This window comes from Vigna unguiculata, chromosome 9 (genome assembly GCF_037176805.1).
Source record: "Vigna unguiculata cultivar grain cowpea cultivar isolate G323 ecotype 2 chromosome 9, ASM3717680v1, whole genome shotgun sequence".
Lineage (NCBI taxonomy): Eukaryota > Viridiplantae > Streptophyta > Magnoliopsida > Fabales > Fabaceae > Vigna > Vigna unguiculata.
In genome coordinates, this window is record NC_140800.1 from 46,407,422 (window position 1) to 46,427,215 (window position 19,794).

Genomic DNA, 19,794 nt, shown 5'->3' on the forward strand with positions numbered 1-19,794 from the left:
TTGAGAAATAAATAAATTAGACAAGTGATTAATAAGTTGAATTTTTCGACACTACCCAGATTAAAAAGAAAAAAAAAAACTTGAGGAACAAAAGTACAACAAAATGAAAAAAATTTACTGGCCAAAATAAAGTCATATTATTTCATATATATATATATATATATATATATATATATATATATATATATATATATATATATATATATATATATATATATATTATTTCTCGTGGGGAACAGAGATAGAAGCGAAAAATAGTACGAATCTGCAACAAATAGTCATGGCTGCGCTTGGGGACCAATCAGATGCTCCTCCTCCTCCTGACCAGCAAACCATGGCTGCCCAGAACAAACCCATTTCTAACATCGTCATCATCGTTGGTACCCTAAGATGTTATGTTATCTTCAATTTTCTATTCTATTTAATTGTTCTAATATTAATGTTAATGTTGTACGGAATGAATAACAGCTATGCAGACGGAAGCACTTCCCATAGTCAACAGATTCCAGCTCACCGAGGAACCTAATTCTCCGTCTGTATCTCTCTTCCTCTCTTTTCTTTTCTTAGGTTTTAAGACTACTTACTGTAATTAGTTAATCACCTTCTTTATTTCTTTTACTTTGGCCTAATCTTGGGTGAAATGAAATATTGTATCATATTATGTTGTTTTCTAATTATTTTTTAATTCCTGCAGCATCTTAGAATTGCTTGGACTAGATTTAGTTTTTTTCTTTTTCAATCAATTATTGATTTATTTGTTACTGCGAGGTTGAAATATAGTGGACCTTTACATTTCACATATTTACATTGATTGAAGTGTCTGTCTTTGCACAATGCTGCAGGTTTCCACAAGGAGTTCCTTGGGTCCGTTATCGTGGGACATACAAAGATCTCAATATAAGCTTGATCTGGCCTGGAAAAGATCCTGTTTTAGGTAAGGATGTTGGTTCTTGTCAATTTGATTGATTGGAAGAAATGTGATGGGATGGGAATAATGAATTTGCTGCTATGAAGCTTTTCCTAATCAAAACCTCTAGGAAGAAATATAAAAACATGATCTCTGCCCCTTTAATGAAGTCTGGACTATGTTTCCTGATTGTGTTACATCAGAAGTAGTTTGAATGTTAGTCGGTATAACTGTAACATGCCCCCATTTCATGTCTTCAAGGAACATAAGGAAAGCAGCAATTTTGGTTTGACTGCTAGTTTTCATTTGACAGGGTTCTGATCTATTTCTTTCAGGGGTTGATAGCGTAGGCACAATATCATCTGCTCTTGTAACATATGCCGCTGTACAAGCATTACAACCAGACTTGATCATCAATGCAGGAACTGCTGGTGGCTTCAAGGTAAGCACTGTCTTCCCTTGAGCAATAGTCTTATGGTAACTGATTTTCTAGTTTTGTATCCCAAAAAATGTCTGTGCCTTGTGCTATTTGTTGATCTCTTCGGTGTTTAGCTACTTTTGATCCTCCTTCCTGTGAAATTGTAGTCATATTCATTTTCAATATATGAATTAATTATCTGTTGCAATGTTTTTCATTTTTTACATACCCTCTTGGTGTAGTTGATACAACTGTTTTTTTATTACAGGAAATCATTGTCACTGTATAGTACACGCATTTCAAAGAAAAAAATTTCATGCTGTAATCTTATGTTAAATAACTTTTTGTCTTCTAAAAGATGTTTTTATAACTTACAATAAGTGATCAAACAAAGTTAAACGAAAAACATAATTTACAATCAATGATAGCCATTGATTGTGCTTTATAATTTTATATAGATTTTTTTTTTTTGTAATCAAAAAATCGATTAAACTAAAATGCATGACTATTTAAAGTGGATTGACCGACCATATGACTGTAATCTATTGATGACAAGATTATGTTTACCTGCCTGTGCAATTGTTTGACTTTCCACAATTGATGTACAAATAACAAATAGTAACTCTTCATATTAAATTCAAATCTTATAATGACAGAGTATGTAGTCAAAAATATAATTTTGCAGTCACAGACAAATGAATTTGTATATGCATGAACATATTTATCTAAGTGGTGTTCATTACTGGATGCTTTCAGGCCAAAGGAGCTAGTATTGGTGATGTGTTCATTGTATCAGACTGTGCCTTTCATGACAGAAGAATACCCATACCCGTAAGTGTTTTGTTATGCCTCTTGGTAGCCCTTGATTGCTTTGTCTTTGCCCCCTTCTCTACTTGAAGTATGTTTGACCATGGCAAGTTGATATTTAAGACTGTAATGCATATAATATCTATTGTTTGTTGTGGTGGTGTTTTTTTTTTACTGTGTACTGGAGGAAAAATGGGGAAAGAGAATAAGAAGAGTATCATTTTTGTAGTTTGAACTTATTTCTATCTTCTTAGGATTTGGTTCATTTTACATGTGTTCTTCTTTAATTCTATTAATGCTCTATCTACAATAAAATTTTAACAACGTCAGTGTTATATAACTCATCTTGCTCTAGTTCTTAGTTAACCATCCAAGAAAAGTTTGAGAAAGAGTAATGTGATTGATCTATCAGTATCATTAATTTTGACTTATTAACTTAGTGGGTTAAATGCTATGTTTTCTTTTATAATTTTCTGTTGGCGCAGTTAAGAATCTTGCGTATAAACTATTGGCAGAGAGTTACCATAACATATTTTAATATTTTTCATTGATACTGGTGAATTAATTTTTAATTCATTGATAATTTGTTTCATGCTTGCAATGTAGTGCAGTAGAAGTTTGATATGTTTGATATCTTTTGCAGGTTTTTGATCTGTACGGGGTTGGTTTACGAAAAGCCTTTGAAGCAGCCAACCTTGTAAAGGAGCTTAATCTAAAGGTGAGTGTTATTTGGTAATATGATTTGCTCTTGAAAATAAAACACTTTATTTAAAATTCACATTCGCAAGAAATACCTTGATATCACAAAATGTTGTCATCCAAAATTCTGAGTTAGGTTCCATTTGTTAACCAGATTACCTAGATTGAAGAACTGCCCGCTCATTTTTGTGAAGTTTGTACCTTTGATCACACAAATTGTGTTGTTTTTCTAGGATTGTCTTGGCTTGATGCTTTGACTAGGAGTTCAGTTGAGATTAGTCACTCCTGCTGACATCTTGGTTGCATATGATGTATGTTTAGACTAGTTTATGAATCGGTATGTCTTGTAGGATAAACATTTCTGCTGATAACATGGAGATTTACATGTGTAATTTATTTTTTCTACTAGACAATGTCAAGCTATGAATTATAATTTATAAATCGTAGATGAATGGAAAAAATATAAACCCTTTTTTTTATGATAATCTAAAGTTTCCAGGTTGTTGACCATTACTTTTGTCTAATCATTAATGTATTTATCTCTCTGATATTGCTTATTACCTTTATGTGTTCTTTAGAGGCCGGGCAATACACTTTTGTCTTGTATATTGGTGTATGAGGAGGTTACAAATGTATTGCTGATTTGCGTTGAAAATCTTGCAAATGAATAAATAGCTTTAACTTCAATTATAATAATAGTAGATCACTTTCACACGAGATAAAACATCCTAGACAGAAGCAAGTTGATGTTCCATTTTACAGTTCAAACAGATGAAAAATGTACTTTGGTTTGTTTCATTGTGTTATTGTGGCCAGTTCTTTTGCTTAGATTAATTGTGCAGAACTTGAACCCAATTAATATATGTGCATATTTCAGGTGGCTAAATTGTCAACTGGTGACTCTTTAGATATGTCACAGCAGGATGAATCATCCATCATTGCAAATGATGCCACAGTTAAAGATATGGAGGTAATCTGATATATTTGGTTACTTTAGACTGTGGGATTTTCTGTTAATCTATGGGGAATGGCATGAATCTACATTTTCACAAATCACACCTTATTGCATAAAATAAACCCCCGTTTAAATTGCAGAGAACTGAATGATAACTAATAGTAGTTCTAATTTTTCCTTGTTGAATATTGGCTTTAACTCCCCGTTTCAACTTTTTCTCCAGGGAGCTGCTATTGCATATGTTGCTGACCTTCTAAAAGTTCCTGCAATTTTTGTGAAAGCTGTGACTGATATCATTGATGGTGACAAACCAACTGCAGAAGAATTCCTGCAAAATTTAGCAGCTGTAACTGCTAAACTTGACTTGGCAGTTGAACAAGTTATCAATTTTATTAATGGAAAGTGCATATCTGAACTTTGACAACCCAATTTCAGATTGAGTTTTGTCATAAGCAATGTTGCACCGTGGGCTCCAACTGTACACTACCATCATTGATTGGGAATTTGTGAGAATTAAGAAAAAAAATACAAACTTATAAACTGAAGAAATTGCCGCCCCACCTCTCATGTGGTCTCTTTTGTAGTTCTGGTCTTGCAAGCTGTGCAAGTTATCTGGCAAAGATTGTGGCAATCATTGTTAACATGTACGATGCTATATATTTCTAAGTGAACCACTTAAAGGAATATGTTTGATTATTGTCTCAAATTTTCCATGATGATGGAATGATTGAGTAACGATTTTAATAATGAAGTGTGTCCTATTTCATGGTTGCCCTCATATGTTTGGGATATGAATTTGCCTTATGGCCTATGAATATTCGTTGTTCAGGCCTGAGGCAATCCAAATAGCCTTATTTCTTATACAAACAAACATGTAAGCTCAAGCACATGCCTTCCTTAGTAATGTGCACAACAAAAAACCTTATCTTTGTACTTCGTGGCTCTTGAAATGCAGTGAAATTGGTCTTTAGTTAATGTTTGGGCTTGTCTTTGCAGTACATATAAAATAAAGTATATGATTAAATCTGGGAGATACTTAAAGGTGCTCCCTTAAGTATCTGTGTCTGACTTAGTTTTAGATAAATATCTGATCTCGTGTTAAGGAATCGATTATAGTTTAAAAATTAATTGAGACAAAATAAATTTTAGTAGCCTTTTAATTAAAAATAAAATTAAAGTTTTACTACAATCGTACTTTAAAAAAAAAAGAAGGAAATATTTAAACATAAATTACTCTACGAACTCATTTTTAAATTAAAATCAATTTTTTAAAAGCTTACTAAGACACTTTACATGTTTAGTTTAACTTATTTAATCTTGTTTTATTTAAATTATTTTAGTGCAAGTAAGTGGTTGTTTCCCCATTTTAAGCGTTACCAAATTTATATTTATATTAAAATTATATTGAATGCAGTGGTATAACCATAAGATATTTGGACCATTTTTGTATAACATGAATTTTCATAAAAATAAAAGTTTTGTTTTTAAGTTCCAAAAGGTTGAAAGTATTTATAAAAGGTTATCAAAGTGTGTGTTTTATAAAACTATTGTATCAGAACAAAATTTATAAACCTCTTAAACATAATACCTCATAGTATTTAACTATAACTATAGCTATTTAGTCCAGCCTTAACAAAGACGTTTTTCCCTAACTCTAATACCACCTTTAAGAAATTATTTTGAGATTTTGCACTATTTTTTTATCGAGTCCCTCAATGTCACGTACTAAGGTATCGTAAGATTTCATTCAATTTTTGCTTTAATAGTATATATAACTTTAAGATTTTAGGTAACTTAGTGTAGGTCCAACAAATTATTTTTTTATTTACAATTGATTATTTAAAGAAATTTTAATTATCGAAAAAATCAAATATCGAATTAAGAATATTAATAATTGGTTTTTAATTAATAAATTTTATACGACACTAAAAACACACCTAAAAGAATATTAAGAATCCAAATTAAGTTATTGGTTAAAAAATATATTAAATTTTATTTTTTAATTCATGCTTTTCATGTAATATCGTACTAATGAAATCATATAATTTTTAGTGTGACATATTGATAGGTGTTGCTCTTTTTTCTTCTCTTATTATGTTCTTCCATTCGCACTTCCCTCAGTATTTTTTTTATTAATTTTTATAGTTATTAAAATAATTATCATCAATTAAATAAAAGTTTACAGAGATTTTAATTTAATTCTTTTGCATTTTTAAAAAATATTCATGTGAAATACAGAGGATAACCAAACTGATACAATACATAAAACTCCCAGATGTTAATTTTGGACACGGAATACAAACACCTTTAAAAAATACCATTATCTAAATGTTATGGAAAAAAAAAATAATCCCTTCAAAGTTCAAAGAACTTTATGACCACTCCCACCACCCTCATTGGCTCAAGTCAAACAGTTAACAAAGCTTAAAATGCAGAAATGTTCTGTCAACAACTGAATTTCTTCAAGACCTAAGCAAATAGACACATCGTGTGTATTATAGCATTTCCAACTACAAATAACGTCTCTTCAGCATAAATATCTAGTTTTCCATTAATATCTAACTTTACAAAGAACCAGATTCTTCCAAGGAGCCAAACTCTTCCAAACAACAAATATAGCTTGCTTTATGTTCATGTAAATGCAAATATGCAGTGAAGTGAATCGTGTGAATCACACCACTCCAGAAGGTAGACGGAGAACAAGCTGTCCCCCGAAAACACTGCAATAAATTATGTATCGTAAGGAACAGAATCACGCTAAAAGAGGTCAAAATAGAAAAAAGAGACCTATATGATGCACTCAACCAACCTTTGAACATAATAGTAACAGAAATCTGCTAAGATAAATGTCTGAACAATTTCTGAAATAAGCACCATTGACGGCCACAATCCATACCCCAAGGCAACTAACAAATGTCCACGACTATCCAACACCTGTTACAAACAAGAAATGGTAATTTGGTAGGACACTACCAATTTGCAAATCCACAAAGCTGCCACTAAAGTACTTTGCTAAGAACAGCAAATTAATAATCTGCTAGCAAAGAAATTTGATTGAATTTAAAAGATAGAACATACAAACAAACCATAAAATGAAATCAGATACAGGCAGACTACATGGTCCTACAAAACTCAATACATTTAGAAGAAAGCTGTTATTATGCCAATCCAGAAATGTCCATCTTAGTGATAACAGACACCAGGACAAGCAAGCAAACAAGTGACAACTGAATTTGAAAATGGCTCATAGAGCTGACTAATGCATTCACAAATTTTAATGAACTAATCATCATACCTGAAGAACCCAATGAGCACAACTCAAGAATCTCGCCACGCCCAGGGCAAATACATAGTGTGCCGTGAATGGCTCAACAATCTGAAAGCATAAAGGGAAATAATGAAGAAGGAAATAGTATAATTGTATAACGTAATGACATGTATGATGCATGTTGTTACATACTTTGGTGTTCTGCATGACTCTAAGTTGGGGCAGTACCGACACAGCTTCAAGATATACACAGAATGCCCAGAAAATCCTGTTCAATAAATGATGTGAAGTTGATGGATGAATAAACAAGGCTAACACAGCACAGGGTACCGCCTGCATTGAATTTCAAAAATAGAACAGGTAATGCACAAGTATATAACCTTTTAAGTTGAGTAAAAGAAAAACAATGTAGAATAAGAAGCTTATAATTTTGAAGTGATTACCACATGGTATATAGCAAAATTGTCTTTCTCGTGCATGTAACTAGATCTCAATTTAAAACGAATCATGTATATAACCCACACTGTTGTAGCAAAAGTAGCCAAATCAAGAAGGGTGTGTATATCATATTCCATGACAAAACTGCAGTACAGCCTAACAGCTAAAAACAGAGCCGTCAATTCCTGGGATTTGAGTGATAATCCTGCACATCACAAAGAATATAACAAAAAAAAAAAAAAAAACTGAATAGTGTTTCTTCTTTTCAAGCAACAATGCAAGAAAATAAAATCAGTCAAACAATGCCATTAATGATCCAATGGGAACGTTCTGAACCAAACAAAAACTCGATGCCATAGGTAGGTAGGTCACATTGAGTTAAACATTAATGCATAGCGCAGAGCAATTGGAAATTTTGAAAAGGAAATTGCAGACATATTAAATAAAAATATAAAGAAATTAGATTTAATAATTTTAGCTTGAAAGATTACGGGACTAATCGTTGACAGAAAAGGAAAGGAAATTAAAGAAAGTGGAAAGAAGGGATAAGTAACCGGCACAAGTTTTTTCTTTGATGAGCTTGTAGATGAGAACAGAGATTCCAAGAGAATGAACAGCCTCGGCGGCGACGAAAAGATTGTCGTGGTCGTGAACGATGATGCGAAGAAGGACGAGAGCCGTCATGCCTAGCAAGACGGCGATTAAAGCCTTCGCCTTTGGTGGTTGCCGCCGCATCCATGTGATGATTGCGTGGATCGTTTTCTTCCCACCCCTCATGATCCCTTCTTTTTCTCTTTCGCTCTCGCTTTCTCTCGTTCCTCCGATTCAATTAATTTGTTCAGTTGTTTATTATTTGAATTGAATTGCGTTCCTTCCTAATTGAAATGGTTGCATGCGTTTCCCTCCCCAAATTCTGAATTAGGGCACAACTCAATCGACTCCAACGTCAGCTTCGACTTTGAGTCGCTGCAATTCCCCACCCAAACTGCCAGGGAAAAAAACCCGTTTTGCGCACTTTTCGCGATCACAGATATAACACTGTTGCTATTATTTATCTTAATTATTTTAGAATATCAAATTTGGAATTCAACGTTCGTGGTACGTTCTTAATGAATACTACCACACGTTCCCTTAAGCTATACAAGTTAAAATAAGACCATGATGACAAATTTGAAGTATTATCTTTTATAAAGTTTCTTGTCTATGATTGAAAAAAAAAATCCTTCTTAGTGTTGTGTTTGATTTTATTTGAATTGTATTAAAAGTTCTTAATGATATATGAAAATTAAATAGATTTAAGTTAGTCAGATTTTATTTAATTTAAAACTTGAATTACAGTTAACTTTATTTTTCATATTCTTACACAAATTACATAATTTTATCATCAAATATATATATATATATATATATATATATATATATATATATATATATATATATATATATATGAATTTGGTTCGTCGATGTTAGAATTAAAATTTGAAACAAACTACTTGAAACAAAATCCAAAAAAATTAGTTTTAATAAATTTTTAAATAATTTTTTTGGATTAATTAAATTTTAAATCTCTTAATTTATAATTTATATATAGCATATGTCTAACATGTATCTCTTTATCTAATTTTAATTACTTTTATTTGGACAGTTGAGTTGTTGAATTGAGTTTTTTTTAATGTGTGTAATTATATCTGGATTTCGTAACAAATAAATACACGAGTTTCAAATTAAAAAATTTGACATGACTCAATTATATTATAAAAATATCCATTGCATGATAATTTTACTACAAAAAAAGTTGTTTAACGTTTTATTGTATGAATAGTATAAATAAATATTTCATATCTCGTGTAATACTACGGGTAACTTAACGTTTCATAAAAAAAATAAAAAAAAAGTATTTGTCTTTCTTCTCACTAATTAGTAAGACAAATTTATGACCATTGTTTTGAGTTGTTATAATTTTGGAAAGTATTTTTTTTTAATGTAGTGAATTAATATAATTGAATTGGGTAACAGTTTTATGTTAAATGTAGCTCAATTCAGGTAAAAAAAATAAATAAATATGGGGCGAAACATTAATTATCTACTAATTTTTTCATACAAAAGATAATTACATATTATATAGATGTTGTTTTAGGAATATTACGAGTACACATTTTATACATCAAATATAACAAGAAGTAATTCGTTCCAATGAGCGATTGCATTACTTTTTTTTATTATAAAATTATTTAAACAAATTTATGGTTACTGGTTTAGTTTTTTAGTATTTTAAAAATTATTGTTTATTTGTGTTATATATCGTGTAAGAAACATTAAAATATTGTTTTTTTTTTCTAAGTTAAAGAAGTGATAGTATTTTTTAACCACCGTACTAAATCATCCAATCTCAGTTACGGTTGAGTTACGTTATTACTAAAGGTAAATTTAATTAGTTGGACTGGAAATTCATCTGAATTAAACTCATGTGAATCACTTACACCTTGGTTGATAAAGTTTAACAGAAAAATGTTGATAACAATTCGTAAATTCTAGTAAACGATAAAATTCTAATCTTATTTGAGAAAATAAATTCCCTTGACTGGTATGATTTGTAGTGAGGAAGGAGCAGGCATGTATAATTGTAAGAAATTGGCGTTAAGCTTTGGACAGAAGGAACAGGAAAACACAAGAAATGCAACATAGAAAGCATCAATGTGGTGTTTCTGGCCTTGATCTTGCTGCTGTGTTAGAAGTTGATGAAGGAAAAAGGAAGAGAAGTGAGTCTCACAAAGTCCATGAGTTTGATCTCTTGAGTAAAGGCTTGAGTAGTTTGTCTTCTTCGAGAGCCACAAGGCCTATATGGGAAGGGTCATCGAGCATCATCCTAGCCGCCAAGTAGCCAGCAATGGACCAGGTCTGGAACTTTCGAGCCTGCTTCCCAATGTATCGCCCCCCCTTTCCGTCGTAATATTCCGGCCAGTTATCCTTCAGCAATTTACCCTCAGCAATTTGAAGGGCACGTCTTGCAATTTGGGGTCTCCCAGTCTTTATCGACGCAGCAGCCAGAAGCCACAACAGAACTATAACCACCACAAACATGTTACTGAGGTTGTAATCCAGAATGGTAGCATATAGAAGAATGAATGAATGAATGAATACCTGGCCAGGATCCCCCGTTGTGGTAACTCCATCTAGTATTTTTAGGGTCACACCCTGTTATGATCATCCATTCATGGCTGTCTAGAGCTGGATAACAGACTTTGACAGGCATCTCCCCAATCAATTCCTCCCACCGTGATTCTATGAGATCCATTATTGCAGTTGACTGCTCCGGAGTTGCCATGCACGACAAGATTGCAACGCAGTTCCCGAGGCAGAACCACCGGAAATCCATCCTGGCTGGGCTCACATTCCCAACGAAGTATCCACCAAGTTGCGGCATGAAATCGAACACCCAATCTGGCAAAGATTCTGGAATAACATTGAACTTGTTCACTGCAGTATGTGAGTACTCTTCTGTTTTGTACCGGTATACATCATTGAGTTGCTTCAGATCCAACCAGAAGTGGCTCCTCATATGATAGCTTAAGGCATGCAGCCTTTTCACAATTCGCTCCATGAACTCTTTCCCTTCAGCGTCTTGCTTAAGCAATTGCAAGGCACATCTTAGAGCCATGAAGAACAATGCTTGAATTTCTATTGGATACCCATAAACACCCTGAAATCATACACAAGTTTTAAGGAAAAGGATACATGTTTAGTTTCGAAGAGAGCAGACAAGGCAAAAATGAGGGTGTCATAAACATCGGAAAACTCACCATTCTGCGATCAATCATGCAGCATCCATCAGCACATAGTAAAGTTGGAAACGTGTCAAACCCCTCTGACAGACATAGACTCAGGATCAAGCGCATACCCTTTTGACATTCAGGTTGTTCGGCCAGTGAAGAGTCTCCCGTAGACTTTGTGTATGCACGAAGTAGTATGATCCACCAAAATCCAGAATCAACAGGAGCGACCCTGCCTATCGCACTTTCACCAAAGTCTGCTATAAGAGTTTCGTGGTTTCTGACGGGATCATGGAATACTTTAAAACTAGCTGGCATCACCCCTTCTGCTAGATGGAATCTGTCAATCTTTTTCTCCCACGATTGAAGGCGAAGTGTCTTTAAAATAAAATTTTTAACAATTTCCGGTTCACCGTGCATCAGAAAAGACAAAGCACTTGGGACAAAGTCTCTCACAAACACCTATGTACAAATACGGGAATACCTTTATTAGAGCAAAAGAAAACATTGAAATGGGGAGACAGGGCAAGAGAATGTATAATGATCAAAGCCACTGACTGATCAGCGTGAAAGGAAGTATAAACCAAAATGATGAAAAAGACAAAGACTAAGCTGTAGTATAAAAAGAAAACATGGCCTACAAGTGTAGCCAAAATTAAAGTACGTGATGAAATTGTGCCTATTCTCATTATCCCCAGAAACAGAGAAAAAGAAATAGCGAGGATATGACAAGGTCTTGCTACCTGATCATAATTAAGTTGCTCATCGGAATTATCCAAAGCAGCAATTGTACCAACTGGCCGGCCACGAAAATATACCAAGGAACGCCTCAGAGCTTCCCAAGCTTCTGATGTTAATGAATGTGACTCCCATGGCGCTGATCTTGGAGTATTGATGCCAGACTTTGATAGAGGGGAATGTATATGATCAACATGTTCTGCCAGGCGAGAGGAGATATCAATTTTTGAGATCAAATGGCGTGGAGAAAAGCCTACGGATAGTTCACTCAATGATCTTTCATCACATGATCTCTGTCTCTCTATATACAAAGACCTGGGCCTATCTAATGCTTTTGAGAAATCAAATTCCTCCTTTTCTGCCTCTGAACTCTTTAAACTTCCTTTCTGAGACCCATCTCTCGGAATGGATAACATCTTCCAAAATCTTAGCACTTGCAACAGCCTTGCTCAAAATTCTGCTCAAGTAAGTATGTTGACATAAAATTAACATAGAAGTACCACACCCTTAAACTGCTAAATTCCTTGTTTCTCACAATTCATAAGTCAGAGGCACATAATTCCAAACTTGTGCACCATTCTCTTAATCCGAATTCAAAATGATATTAGTTCAGAAACACGGTTCCCAAAACTGATACTACATGAAGATTATAAACACCAATCTACAAGTGATTAACTTTGAAAATACCATCACACTGTTCAAATTCAAGCTGTTTGTCGTTACCAAAAAGAAGTAAAAAAAAAAAAAAAATCAAGTGGTTTTAACTTCAATTATATATTCCCAACTTTGCAACTCCAGATCCCTCTATCAAAGGCACAAATTATTTTCACTATTTTTTTTTTTTGATTAATTCTAGAAAGGGTCACTTCTTAATTAACTAGCAGGTCAAATTTCTCCCAGATGCTAACTGAAAAGTCTCATACAATTTGACAATCGCAAAAAGATAACCACGATGAGCAAACAAAACAAGCCAACCTCAAAAAAGAAGGAAAAACATTTAAAAGAAAGGGGGTAACTGGTAAGGAAAGTCAAGAAATACATATAATTTGGTAACGAGATATGGATATGCATAAGAAGCAGCATTGTAAAATCTCCACGGTTGTAGAATGCTATCAGAAAAAAACTAGCACGCTGCCATCAAACAATTAAGGATCACAAAACTTTCAAGATTTGCGTTTACGCATCATGCTCATCCCAAAACAATAGATTCATGCAAGCTAAAAAATGTGTAGGAAGGATGATGCATGACAAAGAGGGTTGATAATTGCTGAACGGGTCAAATAAGATAATTATTTAAAATTGCAAAGAACTAAAGAAGAGAAAAACTAACCCACCCCACAAGTTAGGAGATATTATTTTTTTTTTCTCTGGGTTTACAGTGTAAAGTTGTAGAGAAAGAAGAGAAGAAGTTGAAGCACGTGAAACAAAAAGGTCCTCTCTTTCTTTGTTTCTTTATTTCTTTATTTCTCTGTGTGATTGTGATTTGTGAAGGAAACGAGGAGTGAATGAGTCTGTTTCTGCATCATCTATCTATGATATGAAAGGATGCATCATGGGACATTTGGGTTTCCACGGAGGGGCTGATATTGTGGTGCTACGTCGGATCTTAGTCTTCTCCATTTTCTCTTACCATCATTCTCACTCACCCACAAAGTCACGTTCAACCTTCAATATTCACATCGCCTTCTATTTTTTATTTATTAAATTAAATTTTTTGTCTTTTTATTTTTTCTCCTTTCATTATATCATTTACCTTTAAGTATATTAGAGTGAGGTGAAATTTACAAAATTATCATAAATTTGTTAAATATAAAAATATAATAAAATCTTGCTATTGAAATCATTACTATCTACGTAGCAAACATCTAAACTATTATCCGCATTTAAGTATTGTCCACAATAAATCGATATGCCAAAAAAATGTTTATGTACAAAAAAGTTTATATGTTCACAAAGCCTATAAAATCCTAAAAGAAATATGGTAATGCAATAATCTCTTTGACTCTTACCAATGAAAGTCAAGGGTCTCTCAACTCGTACCTTTGTTCACCTCGAATGCTTGAGTCTAGTCTTAGGAAAAGTACAAGAAATTTTATATGCATCTTTTGGACGTTTTATCTTCCCGTAAATGTAGGTAAAATTTTTCATGTGTATTTTAATTGAATTCATTTATAATATTCTAAAGTTAAAACACCTTTACCTTGGACTACCACTACCAAGAATTCACAGAAAAAAAAGTTTTAATACCAAATTAATATATATTTAAACATAGATAATTTACTTTTATAGTATTTTACTCTTATAAATCAAAAACTATTTTCTTTTTATAATATTTGGACTACTACACATATATTTAATTTAAATCTCAATAAAAAAATACAATTGATTATACTTTATTAGTTGAATTGATTGTAATGGGATACTTCAAAGTTTTATTATTAAAAGAGGATTCAATGTATACCAACATGAATGAAATAATATAGAAAATAAGATTCATCATACATTCATACTATAATTCTATAAGTATTAATAAAAAGAGAAGTGATAGGCATGAAGGATCACACAGTTTTCATCGACCTGGAAAAAACAAAAGATCTTTGCATATCTTTCAGGTAACACACGAGTCATAAGGTTTTGAATACTTCTCCCAAAAACACCGATTTAGTTATTTTCAACAAATTTTGACTTTCTTGTGATAGTACAATATTTCACATGATGGAGTACTGCGAGAATCTTTATGAAGAAGTGGCGTAGCAGGATTTGAAGGGATGAAACTTCAAATGACCATTGACGCCTTTTCTGCCACAACATCACAAACGACTCATTAACTTCTGTGCTAAAATTGAACCACTATATATATTCTGTGCCATTAGAACTGTAGGTTAGAAAAGCTTTTGGGTTTGTTTATAGGTAAAAACTCTTGGATAAGAATCACATTACAGTGATGCGCAATAGAAACAGTTTATAGTGCGGTTTAAAGCCAAATTCAAAATTGAATTCCTTTTCATAATAAAATGGTTTGTCCCTGTAACAAGTCCAATTTCCAAAAAAGTTAGTTCAATTGATAATCTTAAACACATGGCACACAAACCATGAAATTGGCCCCCACGTGATGGTGCCTGTTTTAACCATTATTGCTGAATGTGATGGCTTACTAGAAAAAGTGGTGAGAGCAACAATTATCCAACTATCTAAAGTTGTGAGGTGGGTATTAGTCTGGGATGTGATGATGAGTGTTTGTTCTATAAAAATCTATAGGGGAAAGAAAGGCTTCTCCTTGGTATTATATATATCTGCTTGATTGAATTAAGAATCTGTAAAATCCCTTGGAGAATTTGTGAGGATGGGTTACTACTGCTATAAACGCAGGACTTATAGCAGTCATACCTCAGATGTTATTGTGATGTTGGGCGTGGCCTTGATGCTCCTCTGCATACCATGGCTCTTCACGCGTGAACAAGTGGTGGTGGTTGAAGAAAAGAAGACGAATTGGTCAGCTTTCATCACGCCAATACTCGTACTATTCATCCTGCTTTTGCTTTCACTCATTGGATCTCCAAGGAGGGTTTATGCAAAGCCAACGTGCTATAGGTGTAAGCATGGCTGTTACTGTTACTGGTAGTGTCACTCCAACACCTGCTCCATCCATCATTGGTATTGTCTTCTCTGCTTAACCATTATTTCATATATTCTTGTTTATGTTAGGAATTGAAGTTTGAGGTTAGAGATAAGAAAGTAAAGTATTATATAAGGATAAAGACTTATAAATTCATTATCTTAAGGTTTAAGGTTTTGAATTGAGAGTGGTGTCAATATTTTATATGGATGGACTCAAGTCTCGTTGGTATTGTGTTTCTCCAGTGAAATTTCTCTATAAAATCAATATCTTATGTAATTGGACTCAAGTCTCGTTAGTAAAATTGTATCAGAATACTATGATATATGATCATAAATTATATATACCGTTATAGTTTCGTATGAACATAAAAGTGTGGCATTGGGTATGGGATCAAAGCTACGGGGTGTTGCGGAGTTAGAAAAAGTTTGATTATAATTAATTTGTTGAAGATAATTCCAATTGCTTGAAGGGGAGGAAAGAGAAGAGAAGAGGAAAAAGAAAATGGATTGATGAGATGAAATGAAATTGGTGACTTATTACCTAATTTTGTCCCCACTGTACCTCAATTATTTCTTTTATATCGGCCTCAAGCGTTGGCTTTTAAGTGTATTACGCATCATTCACCTTATACAGGAACTACTTTAGTTGCTTCTATGTACAACATTTACTTTACTAATAATTAACATATAATTTATTTTCATTGCATTTGTCCTTGCATTCTTTATCTATGAACATTTTTGGTAATATTTGGCTTTAGAAACTTTCATGAATCTATAAATATTTTCACAATAATATTTTTTTTTTTGAAGTTTTGTTTGCAAGCCACGAGGGAATGGCAGTGTTAGCGAAAAATTCGTTTAGAAAACATGAGTTTGAAGAGATATAATGAAAAAGATTGTTTAAAAATTAAAGTAATTTTTTTAAATTAATTATTTCTGAAATAGTTGCTTATTTAAATAAATAGAAAAAAATGAATTATTTTTAAAATAAACATATTAGATAAGCTTATACAAAACATAAATATATTATTTTACCAAATAGATACTTAAAATAAATAAAAAGAAACTCATCGAATGTGTACAGTGGGCCAAGAATAACATCTGTGCGCGGAAAAGTCACGTATGTATGGAGGAAATTTCTGGTATACGGAGAAAAGAAAAAGACATTAATTACAAATTTTATTTAAAAGAAGTATAAAATAATAATTTATACACAAATTAGTTTTAACTGATAAAAATAGTGATTTTATTTTTTTCAAAATTTTATATAAAAAATAAATCTTTAGGCAGTGTCTAGTGTGATTACAAAATTCTAGCTACACACAAGGAGATCAAAGAAAGTATTTTTTTTATAATTATATTTATGAGCACTTACTCTTGGTTTATCTATTTTCTTTTTCATCCACTTTACATTTCATCTCAAACATAAAAAATAAAACTATCTAAAATTAAAGGTTAAGTGTAGTTTATTTTCTTTTAAAATATTTTTTAAGAACTAAATCATGGCAGTGTTCTGAATTCAAAAGTGGCAATAATTTATTTATGATTAACTCTACTTAAAGTCGAACATTAATACTGTCTGTAAAAATAAAATTTTAAAAATAAATTCTCGATGTAAAATTAATATAAATGAAAACGAGATTACAAATATAAACTATAATAACTTTACAAACCATAATTCGCTTAATCCTTTAAATAAGAAAGTGTGAGAGAGTTAAAAGAAACGCATAAAATGGTATATGTTTGTATCGCCTAGTTTATTAGAAAAGAACAAAAGTGATGGTGGGACTCATGTGTTCAACATCCATATAATGGATAAGATTTGCAAGTAATATTAAATTCACTTAATTGAGTTTTGGGGCAAAAGTTTCAATCCGTAATTCGCGATTTTTTTATAAACTTTTAATACATATTTTTTATGTGTAATAATATGCATAATTCTTAGGTTAAGCGAGGAGGTTGATCCATTTAAGCCATGAATTTTGTGAAACAAATACAATTTGTAAAAACTAAAGTCCTTTTAAAATATATAAATGGTTTTTTTATAGTAAAGATTTCTGCGGATACATGTCGAAAATGGCATTTCTCGCATTACCCTAACTCTATGTCTAAGAGAGAAATATAAATCAAAGAAAGATAATAATAATAATAATTATTATTATTATTTTTTTATAATTATTTTTTTATTTAAAATTATAATAGATATTATTATATTATTGAGAAAGAGTGTTAAACAAATGTTTTTTAACCGCAGTGTCAAACTAACTTTTTCCTATAATTTACTATGACAATTAAAAACAAATTGCACCTGTTGACGGAATAAAAAACTTTGTTTCATTTACCTATCAGTGCATTAAAAATGATAAAATAAACACACATAACGTTTATTTATATACACGACAATAATAAATATATATACATAATTTATATATTTCATTATGATTTGAAATTTTAATTCGACCAAATTTAAATAAAATAGCATATATGTATATAAAAAGTAGAATTAAAGACAAATATTAATTTAGTGTTTGATTGATGTTATTAATGTAATATTTATATAAATATGTGATATTTTCATATAGTATTAGGTATTATTTTTATCAAATATTATATCATTAAATTAACTAAAATATAATTTTATTGTTAAAATATAGTCACGTTATACGTTTTTGTTTCCACAATTTTTTTTTGGTTCCTATAAATTTATTTTTTTATTTTGTTCTTTGTTATTTGTTTTTATAAAATTATTGAATATATACGGATATGATTGATTGACAGGGATATAGAGATGTTGCAGCTCAGATTTGGAATGTTATGCTTTGTTGGTTGCGTCAGATTTATAGAATTATATCGCAGTAGTTTAAACCGAGTTTAATAATCGACTCTTATATTCTTATATTATTTATTGGATTTACAGAGAAGATTTATAGATATTTTATTTTTATATAATATTCTATTTTTTAATTTTTAACTAATGTAAAATTCAGACTCATACTTAAATTTATAAAAATTTGTGTTGTGAAATAACCTCACATTTACTGTTTAATAATTTTAGAATTAGCTAATAGTTAGTATGCAAACCTACCATATCAAATACATTATATTAAGTAGATACTTGTAGAAAAAATCATTTTAAAAAATTAGTCTTCTTCAAATTTTCAAATCTAGCAAAATAAAAATATATAATCAATCAATGGAACTTTTTTAAGACAGCAATTAAAAGAACATTTAGGATAGACTAAAATAAGTTAAACATATATGTAATTTTATAGACAAAATTTAAAATTATGTCTTTTACTTATGGACAAATATTGTCTTGCTTTGAAAAAATTAGAGGATGAGAGGTTAACGTTAAAATTTGTCTGCATAATAATATCATTAACATATAGAGGTAAATTCGTATCTGCACCTTGTGAATTAAGCCTGTGTTATTTATGTCCTCCAATAAAAATAATAATAAATTTTTCATATATATATATATATATATATATATATATATATATATGTTTTAAGACACAAACATAATACTAATGAACAATAGAGGTTACGTAAAAATGAAATAACGAGTGATTAGTATGTAAAGTTCATGGAGATTCATTTCACATATAAAAGTTATGTTTAATTTTATTTTTATTTACACTGTAATAATATTAAAAAATAATAAATGTTGAACTTCACCAAGTGCAGACCTCTTTTATATATATATATATATATATATATATATATATATATATATATATATATATATATATATATATATATATTTATATATGATTCTTATTTTAATTTTTAAAATAAAATTAATTTCATTTAAAAAATATATGTAAGATTAAAATATATAAACACTAAATTTTAATTAAACATCTATTTATATATATTATAAAAAATATGAAATCGTACCTAACTAAATCAACAAATACATTAACATCTATGCTTTCAATACTAAAGAATAAATCAAATACAAACTAACTGGTCATGAACAACATTTATATGTAATGATGTTAATTTATTTTTAACTAATTATCTATTAAATAAAAGACATTTACACACGTAAGATTAATCCAATTAGAATTTATTACGTAGATAACTTGTTTTCCTTTTTCTGACAGGATAACTACAAGTGTCTTAATTTCAGTGGTGGGGGCAACCCTCCTAAATGGTAATGAATTGGGCAAC

The 19,794-nt window shown here is 31.1% G+C and overlaps 3 protein-coding genes across 5 annotated transcripts; 1 reads left to right on the top strand and 2 right to left on the bottom strand.

Moving 5' to 3' along the window:
- Positions 1 to 218: 218 nt before the first annotated feature.
- On the top strand, positions 219 to 4,564 carry LOC114196149 (5'-methylthioadenosine/S-adenosylhomocysteine nucleosidase-like). Its single transcript, XM_028086699.2, has 8 exons — positions 219 to 380; positions 469 to 532; positions 843 to 934; positions 1,243 to 1,349; positions 2,082 to 2,156; positions 2,776 to 2,850; positions 3,709 to 3,801; positions 4,010 to 4,564. Exons 1-8 carry the CDS (start codon positions 281 to 283, stop codon positions 4,205 to 4,207), a joined length of 804 nt encoding a protein of 267 aa, XP_027942500.1. The 5' UTR covers positions 219 to 280; the 3' UTR covers positions 4,208 to 4,564.
- A 1,623-nt stretch (positions 4,565 to 6,187) lies between these two features.
- Positions 6,188 to 8,529, bottom strand: LOC114196140 (uncharacterized). The gene is made up of 6 exons (XM_028086684.2): positions 8,047 to 8,529; positions 7,498 to 7,697; positions 7,247 to 7,387; positions 7,082 to 7,162; positions 6,596 to 6,720; positions 6,188 to 6,506 (listed from the first exon to the last, which is right to left on the bottom strand). The coding sequence occupies exons 1-6, from the start codon at positions 8,267 to 8,269 to the stop codon at positions 6,458 to 6,460; spliced, it is 819 nt and encodes a 272-aa protein (XP_027942485.1). The 5' UTR covers positions 8,270 to 8,529; the 3' UTR covers positions 6,188 to 6,457.
- Positions 8,530 to 9,945: 1,416 nt separating this feature from the next.
- LOC114162809 (putative alkaline/neutral invertase B) lies at positions 9,946 to 13,608 on the bottom strand. Of its 3 annotated transcripts, none has more exons than XM_028046783.2 (5): positions 13,335 to 13,608; positions 12,006 to 12,457; positions 11,293 to 11,724; positions 10,634 to 11,192; positions 9,946 to 10,554 (listed from the first exon to the last, which is right to left on the bottom strand). In XM_028046783.2, the coding sequence occupies exons 2-5, from the start codon at positions 12,414 to 12,416 to the stop codon at positions 10,259 to 10,261; spliced, it is 1,698 nt and encodes a 565-aa protein (XP_027902584.2). In that variant the 5' UTR covers positions 12,417 to 12,457; positions 13,335 to 13,608; the 3' UTR covers positions 9,946 to 10,258. The 3 variants fall into 3 exon arrangements, with proteins under 3 accessions (XP_027902584.2, XP_085522317.1, XP_027902583.2); XM_085666191.1 differs by lacking the exon at positions 13,335 to 13,608 and adding an exon at positions 13,040 to 13,318; XM_028046782.2 differs by lacking the exon at positions 13,335 to 13,608 and having other exon boundaries at positions 12,006 to 13,318.
- Between the last annotated feature and the right edge of the window lie 6,186 nt (positions 13,609 to 19,794).